At 40.6% G+C, this 12,490-nt stretch overlaps 1 protein-coding gene and 1 long non-coding RNA gene across 5 annotated transcripts in view; one reads left to right on the top strand and one right to left on the bottom strand.

Annotated features, from left to right (window-relative positions):
- ACADL (acyl-CoA dehydrogenase long chain) overlaps positions 1-5,659 on the bottom strand; it is a 57,610-nt gene extending 51,951 nt beyond the window's left edge. Inside the window, exons 1-2 of one of the 3 annotated variants that reach the window (XM_078450906.2) lie at positions 5,471-5,659; positions 87-242 (exon numbers count right to left, since the gene is read on the bottom strand). In XM_078450906.2, the coding sequence (XP_078307032.1) occupies positions 87-242; positions 5,471-5,547 (233 nt within the window). In that variant the 5' untranslated portion in view covers positions 5,548-5,659. The remainder of the gene's footprint in view (positions 1-86; positions 243-5,470) is intronic. The other 2 variants (XM_078450907.2, XM_078450905.2) reach the window with 2 other exon arrangements.
- LOC144617127 (uncharacterized) overlaps positions 4,206-12,490 on the top strand; it is a 179,575-nt gene continuing 171,290 nt past the window's right edge. The window contains exons 1-2 of one of the 2 annotated variants that reach the window (XR_014138043.1): positions 4,206-5,394; positions 11,039-11,192. This is a non-coding gene — a long non-coding RNA (uncharacterized LOC144617127). Of the gene's footprint in view, positions 5,395-5,684; positions 5,958-11,038; positions 11,193-12,490 lie in introns of those variants that run through there. The other variant, XR_013557190.2, reaches the window with a different exon arrangement.

The following is a 12,490-nucleotide window of genomic DNA, read 5'->3' as shown; positions in this document are numbered from 1 at the left end:
CCGACTGAGCCACCTAGGCACCCCTAGGAAATGGTTCTCAATGTTCTCTTTATGCAAATTACTTTAAAGGAAAATGTACCACTTACTCTGCGTGGTGAGGAATCACTTCTTCTTGAAAAAACTTCCTTACACTTTCCCGGAAAACGTCATGTTCTGAAGAAAAGATTCTTCGAGTTCCTATATCTGTTAATTTTTCAGCAGAAGGAGTTTCTAGACGTTTCTCATCTCCGGAATGAGAAAATCTTTAAAATATACGTATACATTAAGAAAATTAAGTGAAATTGTTACCCTTCATACCCAAATTAATGCCACCGAACAACATGGAAAAATGCTGATTTTCTTTCCCCCAGAGACACTATAGAGGTAGGTAGGAAGAGTGTGAAATTCGACAGACCTGTTCAAATCTGAACATTACCACTTTTGATAGGATCTACCTCACCTGGATGAGATCAAGTAGTATGTTCTTACTCAGCTCACTCTTCACTTCCAAACCCATGACTAACCTACATGTCTGAGTTGAGGTAAAATGGTGTTATCACATGATGCAAATTAAATGATGTAAAAATTCCAAAACCACCATAGAATATTGATAAGTGTTCATGTCATGTACAATATTTAAGATATTAACATTTCCAAATTACTATTTCATACAGTACCACCATAGCATATTGAAAAGTTTTCATGTCATGTACAATATTTAAGATGATATTAACATTTCCAAATTACTATTTCATTCAGAATCGCACAATTTGAAATGGCAGGTGTGTAAGATACAACTATGGCGATGCTACTGCCATATTAGAGGCAACCTGGGTATAAATTTAAAAAAAAAAATGTCCATGAATCTCTGTAAGGATTAGTACAGAATTATTCAAGATCTTCGGAAACTGACCCTTCCCTCTCCATACCCCCCTCATATTACACTTAAAATAAGACTGTTTTGTAGTTCCTTTTAGTTCAACAGTCTTCAGATTTATTTCCCTCTTGGGGTACTCCTGAAAAGATTCTGAAAATCTGTGTGTCAGTTTGTATAATTCAAGCTCATATTTAAAAAACAAAACAAAACAAAACTTTTTATCATATATCGAAATATTAGCAAAGGATGTTTTTCTGTTTTGCATGAAATGCTGTTTGGGGTTTCTCTCTTCCTTAAATGGACCCTTGTTTGTTTGTTTGTTTTCTCTTTCCTTTCCTCCTCCTCTCCTTCTTCACATTTTTGTTTAAAAGACAGTCTTATTTATGGGCAATTAGGTTGTCTCAACCTTTTTTTCCCCATGAAATGAATTATTTTTACTTTATGCATTTTCATTTAACGCTATGAATTGAGTTGTGTCCCTCCCAAATTCATGTTGAAGCTCTAACTCCCACTGTGATTTTACTGAGTTAGTTAAATGAAGTCATGTGGGTGGGATCCTAATCCAAGAGGATATGTGGCCTTATAACAGGAAGAGAGATCTCTCTCTATCTCTGTCTCGCTCTCCCAGTGTGCATGAAACAAGACCATGTGAAGATACAGAAAGAAGGCAGCCATCTACAAACAAGAAACAGCGCTCTCACCAGCACTTTGATCTTGGGTTATCCAGCCTTTAGAACTATGAGAAATAAATTTCTGTTATTTAGGCCACCCAGTCTATGGTATTTTGTTATGGCAGCATGAGCTGAGTAATACATTTAACATGCATTTTCTGTCATTGTGCTTTAGGTTTATCTTTTATATGCAACTTTTAGTGGAGTTTATGAATATAATTTGAGATGCTTTTTAGGTAGTAGTCGTTGGTTGTGAACATGCAGTACTACAAATTTTATACTCAGTCTGCCTTTTGCCTTCTTAGTTACTACCCATTCATCCAAATCATCATTTTTAATAGCTTATTCATTCATTTGGTCAACAAATACTTTGAGTACCCTTTATGTACTAAGCACTGTTCAGGTAACTTGGGATACAACAGTGAGCAAAATAAAGATCCCTGTCTCCAGATTCACATTTCTAGAAGGAGAGTCTGAATAACTATACTATTTATAGTAAGGAAGCAAATTAAAGCATATATGAGAAGATGATAAATTCTATGGAAAAGAAAAGCAGAGTAAAGATCAGAGTGTGTGTCTGGAACAAGGCTGGGACATTGGCTGCAGCATGGAATAGTGCGGTCGGGGTAGGTTAAGTTAGAAAAATGAGAATTTGAGCAAACGTCTCAAGGTGACAGTCAAGCAGATTTCTCAGTAGAATTTAAGTCAAGAAAACAATTAGAGCTGGGTGCATGGGTAGCTCAGTCAGTTAAGCGTCTGACTGCAACTCAGGTCATGATCTCTCAGTTTGTGGGTTCGAACCCCACATTGGGCTCTGTGCTGACAGCTTGGAGCCTGGAGTCTGCTTCAGATCCTGTGTCTCCTTCTCTCTCTGCCCTTCCCCCTGCTCATGCTCTACCTGTCTGTCTCTCTCAAAAATAAACACTAAAAGAATTAAAAAAAAAAAAAAAAGAAAGCAATTAGAGCAAAAGCTGTCAGGCACGATGGTATTTGATGCATTCTAGAAAGAGCGGGGACACCAAGTGTGGATTGAGTGCAAACAGTAGATGAAGTGAGAGGTAACAAGATCAGGATGTACAGGGGTCTTACATACCACTGTATCGTTACATCAAATAGACTAAAATTTACTTTATCCTCTAATTGAAATGATTGGTTCCAATTTCCTGCTATTGGAAATAAAACTATCATGCACACTTTTGTCCATATAGCTTTTCTTTTCCATACTGAGAATTTTTCCTCAGGATAAAAATGTGCTGAGACTAGGCAACTGGTGCTCTGCAACACTGAATCATTTGGTAATGTAATTAACAAATAACAGAATGGAATTTATATTCCAGTCTGCCTGGATCTTAAAATTTTATATCCCATATTACCTTAAGAAAACCTTGGAATATTTCTAAGTTAAATACACCAAGACATTAGAAAGTGAAAGAAGTGCCAGAAAGAATAAAGACTTTCAGGTCAGTCAGAAGTATTCAAGAGAGCATATGAAGAAGAAAACCAAAACACTTGCACCAAGTATGTTGGTACATCCATTTCTTGAAGACCAAGAAAACTTCACTGAATTGGCCCCTTTTCTCCCTATAAAGACCAGGAAATCTGTACAAAAAGAAATTTCTACCAATTTAACAGGCTAAGCTCTAATTGTTAGTTTTACATTTTTTTAAATGTTTATTTATATTTGAGAGAGACGGAGACAGAATGTGAGTGGGTTAGGGGCAGAGAGAGAGGGAGACACAATCCGAAGCACAGAGCTTCAGCACAGAAGCTCTGAGCTGTCAGCACAGAGCCTGACGTGGAACTCGAACCCACGATCTGTGAGATCATGACCTGAGCTGAAGTCCAACCGACTGAGCCACCCAGGCGCCCCTAATTGTTATTTTTAAAAAACTTCATTTACATTATAAAAGGGAGACAGCTTCCACCAACACCTTCAGCAATACTTGGGAACTGGTTACAAATATACAATTTCAGATCTCACCCCAGATCTACTGAATCGAATCTGTATTTTTTTTTAATTTTTTAAGTTTTATTTATTTATTTTGAGAGAGAAAGAGACAGCATGAGCAGGGGAGGAGCAAAGAGAGGGAGAGAGAATCCCAAGCAGGTTTCACACTGTCAGTGCAGAGCCCTATGTGGGGCTCGAACTCACAAACCGTGAGATCATGACCTGAGCTGAAATCAGGAGTTGGATGCTTAACTGACTGAGCCACCCAGGCACCCCAGAATCTATATTTTTAACAACATCCCTGAATGATCCATATGCACATTAAGAAGCCTGCTATAATAAAACAGTCCCAAGCCTATTCAGATGGTCCCTCAGGTCCTCCTTTTCCCAAAATTCCCTGTGAGATTTTCTTCCTATACTTCAACCATAATAACTTACCCCAACAGACGTAATGCAGAAACAGATATGAGAATTGGGCTGTCTTCTACTAAATCGGACATTAAAGAATCCATGAAAATGTAAATAATGTCTCTCTTCTTGTTTTGAAAAAGCTATTTTTCATAAAAATGTTATTTATGTTAACATGCAATGGGCTTATTATTGTTACTTTTACTTATTTATTATTGAGATATAATTGACATAATACCATTACAGTAGTTTCAGATGCACATGATTTCAATATATGTATTCACTGTAAATAATCAACACAGTAAGTCTAGTTAACATCCATCACTACACATACTCATTTTTTCCTTCTAATGACAACTTTTAAGATATACTCTTTTAACAACTTTGAAATATACATGCAGTATTAACTATGGTCACTGAGCTGTACATTACATTCCCATGACTTACTTTATAGCTGGAAGTTTGTACCTTTTGACCCCCTTCACCCATTTCCACGCCCTGCCCCCAACCACAAATCTGTTCTCTGTGTCTAGGAGTTCTTTTTTTTTTTTTTTTGCTTGTTTTCTGTAAGAGTCAACTTCTAAGTGAAATCATACAGTATCTGTCTGACTTACTTCACTTACCATAATCTCTATTGTTCCTTTTAATGAACTAAATTATGTACTTGTACAATTGGTTTTGTAGATATCTTTTGATACCCATATGGATAGATACAACCCCCCCCCCCCCCCAATAAAAACAATCTCTGAGGTGGTCCTTTAACTTTCAGGGCATAAAAAAGTAGTGACACCAAAAATCTGAGGATCACACTCTTATGACGTTCTGGGGAAGAGCTTAGAAAAGTATGTGCATCCTAAAAGTCAGGTCACCGCCTCGGTGAAGTCTTCCCAACTCTCCTCAGGAATAACACACATGTTTCCTCTCCCGTAGCATCTCAGAGTTCCACCAATGTTATAATGAGCTAGTTTATCATTCCTGTCATTCTCCTTAATAGCGAATCCCGGACGCTTCCAGTTTATCCGGTGAATGGATTTTATATGATCTAAACCTTTTGATCTTATAAACACTACCTTAATAGGCACAGAGCCACTTAGAAACTCTATTAACTCTTCTGGATTTAATTAATTAAAGGATTTGTTAAATAAATCTCAGTGTCGTTGTGTGATGGGGCTGGTGTCAGGTCTTTGCTGTCCCAGGCTGCCTTCTTCGGGGCACTGCTCCACATAGGCTTCGCAAAGGGTGCTCCTGCGATCTCCAGATCTGCCAGTCGGGGAGTCCCAGTGACCCGTTCACAATCAGGACGCGGCCTTCAGCCACCTTTCTAAGATGAAAGGTTGCAGCCCGAACTCGAGCAACCCCGCGGTGGGCTTTCCCGCGGTGAGGCGGTCACGGCCGACACCCCCGCCCGCCCTCGCCGACGTGGGTCCCACCAGGCCCAGCCCCTATCCGCGGAGTCTCCCGCCCAGACTGGCGCGCCTTGCGCGCCGCCGCGTTCAGGGTCCCCAGGAAGGGTAGGTGTCGCCGCCCGTACCCCGTAGACCACCCCCTGCCCCCGGGCCGCTCAGCTGGAGCCCTATGGACACTGACCTCGCGGCCGGCGGTGAACGCAGGGCACAGCGGCCACCCGACATGCGCAGGGAGCTGCGGAGCAGGCGTGCAGCCATGGCTGGACGGCGAAGGGAGGCCGGCGCTCAGGATGCCACTCCTCGGCGACTCTAGGGCGGAGTTCCCCGCGAGCCGACAGTCTTTCACGGTCCTACTCGGCTTAATGGGGATAAATGCGCCCGGCTGCGGAGCCGGAAGCCAGAAGACCTGCCAGCCCTCGAGCAGGCGGGCGGAGCGTAGCCCAGCGTTGCAACACTCCCCTCTTCAGAGTCGCAGCCACCCAAGTAGTATTTGATTTGAATTCCTGCTATGCCAGTTTACAGAAGTCATGAAATACTGTGTAATAACCAACATTCCAACGGGATGATAGTCTGAGCTGTTGAAATTTACGTACTTGGTTTTTGGAGATGGGAAATCTCTGAAGGATTTTGAACTCCAAACAGGGTTTGGCGAGTGGAATTCTAAGGAGGTAAGGGAGGCCATTTAGACCATTCGACTAGTGAAGGACAGTTATCAAGGCCTGAACTTGGGCAAGTGAAAACAAGATTTTGTGTTTTCTTAATAAGTTCAAGAAATCAAGAACTTATTCACTGAATGCAGAATATCAGGAAGTTAAAAACTAAAAAGGGAGTTAATACCGATCAGGTATTAATATTAGGTGAATAATACTTGTTGACTTGAGGGAAGCACCGGGCTTCGTGCAGGCTTTCCAAAATTCTAGACTTGGCTGGCTGGTGGTCTTAGGACCTCCGCCATTAGGAGTCTGTGCCGGGTATTTATAAGCTTCATGGGACCAGACTTGGTTTTTCAAGATGGTAATTGGCTGATCAAATTACCTGTCTGTATGGGGCAATAAGAGACCTTTTTCTGCATGATCTTGCTGAACGTCTGAAAAAAAATAATACAACACTGCTTTAGAGTGCCTCAGTGTGGTCTGAGAATCAGGCAGCAGCAGCACTACATTTTGAATCATAACATTTGATGATGAGGTCCAGGATCCTATGGTTACACATCTCACAGGTGATTTTTTTTATAGGCTTATTAATTCACTTTTAATTACCTCCTATGAAAACACTGTGGTGGCAACAGCTGGAGACTGGATCCTCTGCATGGAGACTCTTCTGTGTTTTACTAGAAGGTTCATGAACTCCTGTTAGGGAAACTTGGTGAACGGGGCCACTTTCTAGAGGCTGTCTTGTTGAGATAGCCATAGATCTTAGAGATGGCATAAAAGGTGACCTTGGCAAAATTGCCCGTGGTGGCAGTGCAATCTTTGGTGTAGGTGTGGCTGTTGTCTCTATCAGTTATCCTCAGCAGCTTCTTGGGCCCAGATGAGTCTAGTGCTTCCAGAGGAAGCACTACCAGCTGGAAGCACTACCAGGCTAGCCATACCAGTGATGAAATTTGAAGTGGGGTTTGCAAGAAAACGGCTAAGAAAGAATTATTGAGACATCTTTGGTGCAAAAAAGGTGATTTTATTAAAGCACGTAAACAGGACCTATGGGCAGAAAGCGCTGCACTGGGACTGTGAGATGCGACTGATGATAATACTTTCAAGTTTGTGAAGGGAGGGGGGTATAGCTAACTTAGGTCTCCAAGGAATTTCTGGATGCTGAAAGTAGGGTCTCACAGGACCCTGAAGATTTAGCTATTCTCAAGATAAGGTTGCTTTTAGTTTAGTTTTTTTTTTTTTTAATGTTTATTTATTTTTAAGAGAGAGACAAAGTGAGAGTGGGGGAGGGGCAGAGAGAGAGGGAGACAGAATCTGAAGCAGGTTTCAGGCTCTGAGCTGTCAGCACAGGGACTCACACGGGGCTCGAACCCAGGAACCGTGAGACCATGATCTGCGTGGAAGTCAGATGCACTGAGCCACCCAGGTGCCCCTAGTTTTTAAGGAAGTGTAAACGTTAAGGCATTATGGCAACCATAAAGGTCTTGGGGAGTGTTACATGCTGCAGGTCTCTGACATCTATCAGTGGGTTGCAGGCTAGAAGGGAATTTAATTTAAACTACATTTTTCTTGCCTTTATTTACCTCATTTCCCCCCCTGAACAACTTTGACCCTTAAATCTTTAAGGTTGTTAAAGGCAGAAGGTCTCATCTTCTGTAGCATCTTCATGCTGCAATAAGGGCGTAGAGATGGGCTTACCTAAGGGTCAAGGCTAGTCAGTTGAGAATTTAATAGGAGTTAGAAAAGCCTAACTGAGCAGTATCTAGAGGGGATATCATATGGGAGTTTTCTTGAGGAGAAAGGATCATCTGTTGGCTTGAAGTTATAGCATTGAAGGAGTCTCGGCACCAGGTGGAGAGTCATGGGAGAAAACAGCAAAACATGATTAAAGTAACAAAAAGAGGCCCAAATAAGAGTCCTTTGATAGTTGACAAAAATCTTCCTTTAGTTCAGTCCAGGAGTTCAACCACTTATTAAAGGAAAGACAAGGATCATTTAAAGTGCCAATTTGAGTATTTTTCAGTTAGAAACTCAGAAATATTTCTGTGGTAATCTGAATGTATACACAGCACTTTGTTTTTATGAGACCACAAATTCCACCTGTGCAACAGGTAAAATATCTAAGGCATTTTATTTTGAAGAATTGTTTAATGCATTTGAGTTATTTTAGTGTTTAATAATTAATATAATGTTATTTTGAGAATCGTTTAAGGCCTTCATTGTGTAATAGGTAGTGTTAATCATCATACAGATTCTGTTTTGCTTAGTCAGGTGATTAGTAAGTGATAATTATAGAAACAAAAATACAGGTTAATGGTTAAAGCAAAATTATAAACCCAGAGTCTGTCAGTTCTACCAGTGAGATTTTTAGATGTTAACCTTGAGGCATCCTCAGATAGACTGAGAACAGGCAGCAAGAATCAGATGGGGTTTTCTGGTTTGTAATTCAAATGTCTGTGGTGATCCATCTGAATGGCCCATAGAGCAACAGGCACAAAGATTGTCTATACATGAGTTTTGTGACAATTTCTCTGAAGTTTGCCTCAAGTTGTCTAGTGTAGGCAAACAACAAACATTTAAAGGCAATCAGAACTAGAATTTAACATCCATAAAGGTGCGTTATTGAAATATAATTTTTCTCTCTAGTAACCCTGATTTCCAGAGAGAGCCAAATCAAGATGAATACATTTGTAGAATGAGTCCACTTTTAACAAACTCAGCCTAATTATTTACATCGGCTCATCAAGAACAGTGATTGGTCATATAGATCTTTTAAAATTTGCTTTGCTGGAACTTTTTATAAGGAACCTCTAGACTGAACTTCTAGTAGCCTCGCCAGGCCAGAAGCCAAGCCAAGTACTTGCCATCAGACATGCCTGCAATACCTATAGGATTCTGTGAATTCCTCTTCATGAGGTCCCCAAGGTATCCTGAGGTTCCTGCACCTGCCGGGAAGTGACCTTCTTTACTCACCTAGTAAGGCTGCTGGGAACTCTCTAAGCGAGGTATCAGACCAACATTTCCAAGGGGCTTTATTGGCTTCATGCTTCATAAAGTCAACCTTAGTTCCTTAAAACTGTCTGGTCATATCTGAGTCTATGCATGTCGCTCTCAAATATGACATTCCAGTCAAACCCTTGGTAAAATAACCAGTACCTCCAAGGGTGAACTGTTACAAGGAGAACAGATTCTTATTGAATTTATGCAAATAACTGTAATGACCATGAAAGAAAGAATCCTTATTGAGAGCTTTTGAATTTCAGAGGGTTCAGGTAGGGAGAAGATTAAATGCTTTATTTTGTTCACAAAGGAATATTTTATCACATTTTTGTAAGTCATAGGTATCTTAAGAGAAAGTTTCCTTAATCTGGAAGAACAAACATTAGAGGACAAGCAATATTTCCAACAAGAGTCACAAAAACTATAATTTTCCTTTGTGTGTGTGTGTGTGTATATATATATATATATATATATATATATATATATATATATATGTAATTTTTGAGCAGTGACAGCATTTACCCAAGCAATACAACCTCAGGTTTACCATTATTTGTTTGATAGTGAGGAGGAAGCATAAGGCAGGCTGAGGGCAAAGTATAGGCTGACAGCAATCCTGCTTCTCCCCACCTCGCAGGTGGAATATGTGTGATATTCCTTGGATACTCCTGGCCACCCAAAAACAAAGGAAAGGGGTTTAAGTGCTTGCCATGGTGATGTGGGAAACTAAGGCAAATGAAAAATTAAATTCCCTTACTGCCTACAGTCCACTGACAAGTCCTTGAAACAGGCAGAGTGACTTCCCTCTATGAGCTCAGCTGCCTCCGTAATGACACTTTGCTGGGGGCAAAAGGGAATCTTGGCTTAACATTATCCTGACCGCCCCCCACCCCAGGGTCCTGTAAGTCTACTTTAACATATAAAAATTCCTTTGGAAACTTCCTTTATCTCAACTACCCTAACATATATGCTGGCAATCATAGCCTAAGCTTATGGCCCCCTGATATACATCTGAAGGGTCTCATGACTGAGGTTTTACTAAATGGCAATAAATGGTGTTTTCCTAACAGCACCTCCCTTCTCAAGGTCCTGGAAACTTTGCTTCCAAAATGCCTTAGAGACTTACTCCATCCCTAACTCCCTCTCAACCTGAGGGTATATAATTAGTTACCTGTCACAACCTCAGGGCAGCTCTTTCTGACCACAGGTCCTGTCCCCATGCTTTAATAAAATTACCATTTTGTACCAAAACCCCATCACTCACTGCCCTGTGTCTATAGAGAAGTGGGCCAAGACCATGCTCCAGCATGTGGCAGAGGCTGTCTCCTTGGAGCACATAACACCCAGAAACAACTTGGTCATTGTAGTTCCGGATGGTGAAAAATGCCTTGAACTCAGTCTACTGGCCAGCGCAGGTCTCCTTTTGCATGGCCCTAATCTTTAAAGAGACACATTAACAGAAAAAAAGTTGATCTCAAACTCCTTAATAGGCAAGGAGAAGAGTTAGAACGCCAAGGGATATGGTATGAAGTGTTGACCTTTGGAGCCAACTGCCAAAAAAAGAATTCTTGAGACATCTTTGGTGCAAAAAGTGGTTTTATTAAAGCATGGGGACAGGACCCGTGGGCAGAAAGACCTGCACTGAGGTTATGAAGAGTGACTGATTATATACTTTCAGGGTGGGAGGTGGGTAGGGACAGCATAAGTCTCTAAGGTAGTTTGGAAACAAGGTTTCCGGGACCTTGAGGGGCTAGCTGTTGTTAGGAAAAGGTCATTTATTACTGTTTAGTAAAAACTTAGTTATGAGACCCTTCAGAAGTATATCAGTGGGCCATAAGCTTGGAGTATGATTGCCAGCCTATATCTTGGTACAAGAAGTTTCCAAAGGACTTTTTATATGTTAAAGTGGACTTACAGGACCCTGGGGGGTTGGGATAATGTTAAGTTAAGATTGCATTTTGCCCCTTAGCGAAGTGTCATCATTGAGACAGCCGAGCTCCTAGAGGAAGGTCACTCTGCCTGTGTCAAGGACTTGTCAATGGGCTATAGGTTATAAGGAAATTTAATTTTTCATTTACCTTTCTTTCCCACATCACAAGGAGTTTATCTTCATGTCCTTGACCAGGAGGCCCAACTTAGTGAGGAGATATCCTTGGCCTTGCCTTGGCAAGTTCTGCAGCCTCCATCTCACCTGGACCACATCTAGGACCCGGACTAGGGCACTGTTGCTGAAGCCTCTGCATAGAACTTTCTGTAAGTGTAAGCTGTTTTTATTCTCCTCCACTCACATATTCACATTTTCAGGTAATCCTGACTTTTAATAATGGCCTTTAATAATCAATTTGACAACAATCAGATTTTTTCTAACTCAAATAATTGGCTCTGATAGTGATATTTCAGATCAAGAAGATCTGAACAAGATAAAAATTCATTTGCCTCAAGAGGAAATGGAAGTTTTGGGGCAGACCTATGGGGGAGCTGTCTGAAGCAAGCAGGCCTTTGTGGTACTTTGTGGCTATGTTTTGAGTCTCTGAGCAGGACCAGGCATGCCCATGTAGATGGCAAAGGCAAGATTTCTCTAGAGAGTTTTAGAATTATTGCCAAATCCCTAGGAAATGCAGTAACGTAAGTGAGGTGATTTGAAGTGTTGGGGTCCAGAGTCAATGGCCAAGAAAGATTTCTTGAGATGTCTTCAGTGCAAAAAGGTGTTTTTATTATAGCATGACAGGACCCTTGAACAAAAAGAGCTGCACTGAGATTGTGAAGAGCAGTTGACTGTATACTTTGGAGGGGGGGGGGGGGGTGGGGCGTGACAAGACAAAGGAAATTTCCAAAAGGATTTTCATATGTTAAAGAAGACTTGCAGGATCCTGGAGGCCTGGCTATTGTCAAGCTAAGGTTCTTTTTCCCTCTAGCCAGGCATCACCATTAACACAGCTGGGGGAGTCCCTGGAGGAATGTTACACTCTGTGTCAAGTATTTGTCAATGGGCTGCAGGTAAAAGGAAATTTATTTTTATCCACGTTTCCTTTTGCCTTTGTTCTCCACATCATTGAAGAAACCCCAAGACTCCTAATTTTAGAGGCAGTGATTAGTGATGTTTGTGGAGATGGGTTTCATTATACATTTCCATTTACATGAAGAGATTAGGAAGATATTATCTATGTGTTTAATGAAATACAACATTAAATGATCTATAAACCATTTTCAAATGTGAAAATACTAAATAATTGTTTTGGATACTTGCCATACCTCCTTGAAATGTGAGCTGATTGCCCCCTTGACATGTAATCTTGTTATTTTGCACCTTTATCTCTTCTTTTCCTCAATGAACTTTTTTGTTTTTCAAAATAAAGTTTTTTTGAGCACTTAAGTCATCTTAATTTTTCATCAAAATTAGCTCCTTTGTGGATAGATTGGATACATCATGTCCCGTTCACTTCTAGTGTATATTTCCTAAGAATAAAGGAGTTCTCTTAATAACTGTAGCACAGTTATCCAATGTAGAAATTTAACCCTGATATATATTCTTTATTTAGTTATATTATTCT

Source organism: Panthera onca, chromosome C1 (assembly GCF_046562875.1).
Source record: "Panthera onca isolate mPanOnc1 chromosome C1, mPanOnc1 haplotype 2, whole genome shotgun sequence".
In the NCBI taxonomy this organism is placed as follows: domain Eukaryota; kingdom Metazoa; phylum Chordata; class Mammalia; order Carnivora; family Felidae; genus Panthera; species Panthera onca.
The sequence above is the reverse complement of the archived record's forward strand: the minus strand, read 5'-3'. Positions and strand labels throughout refer to the sequence as shown.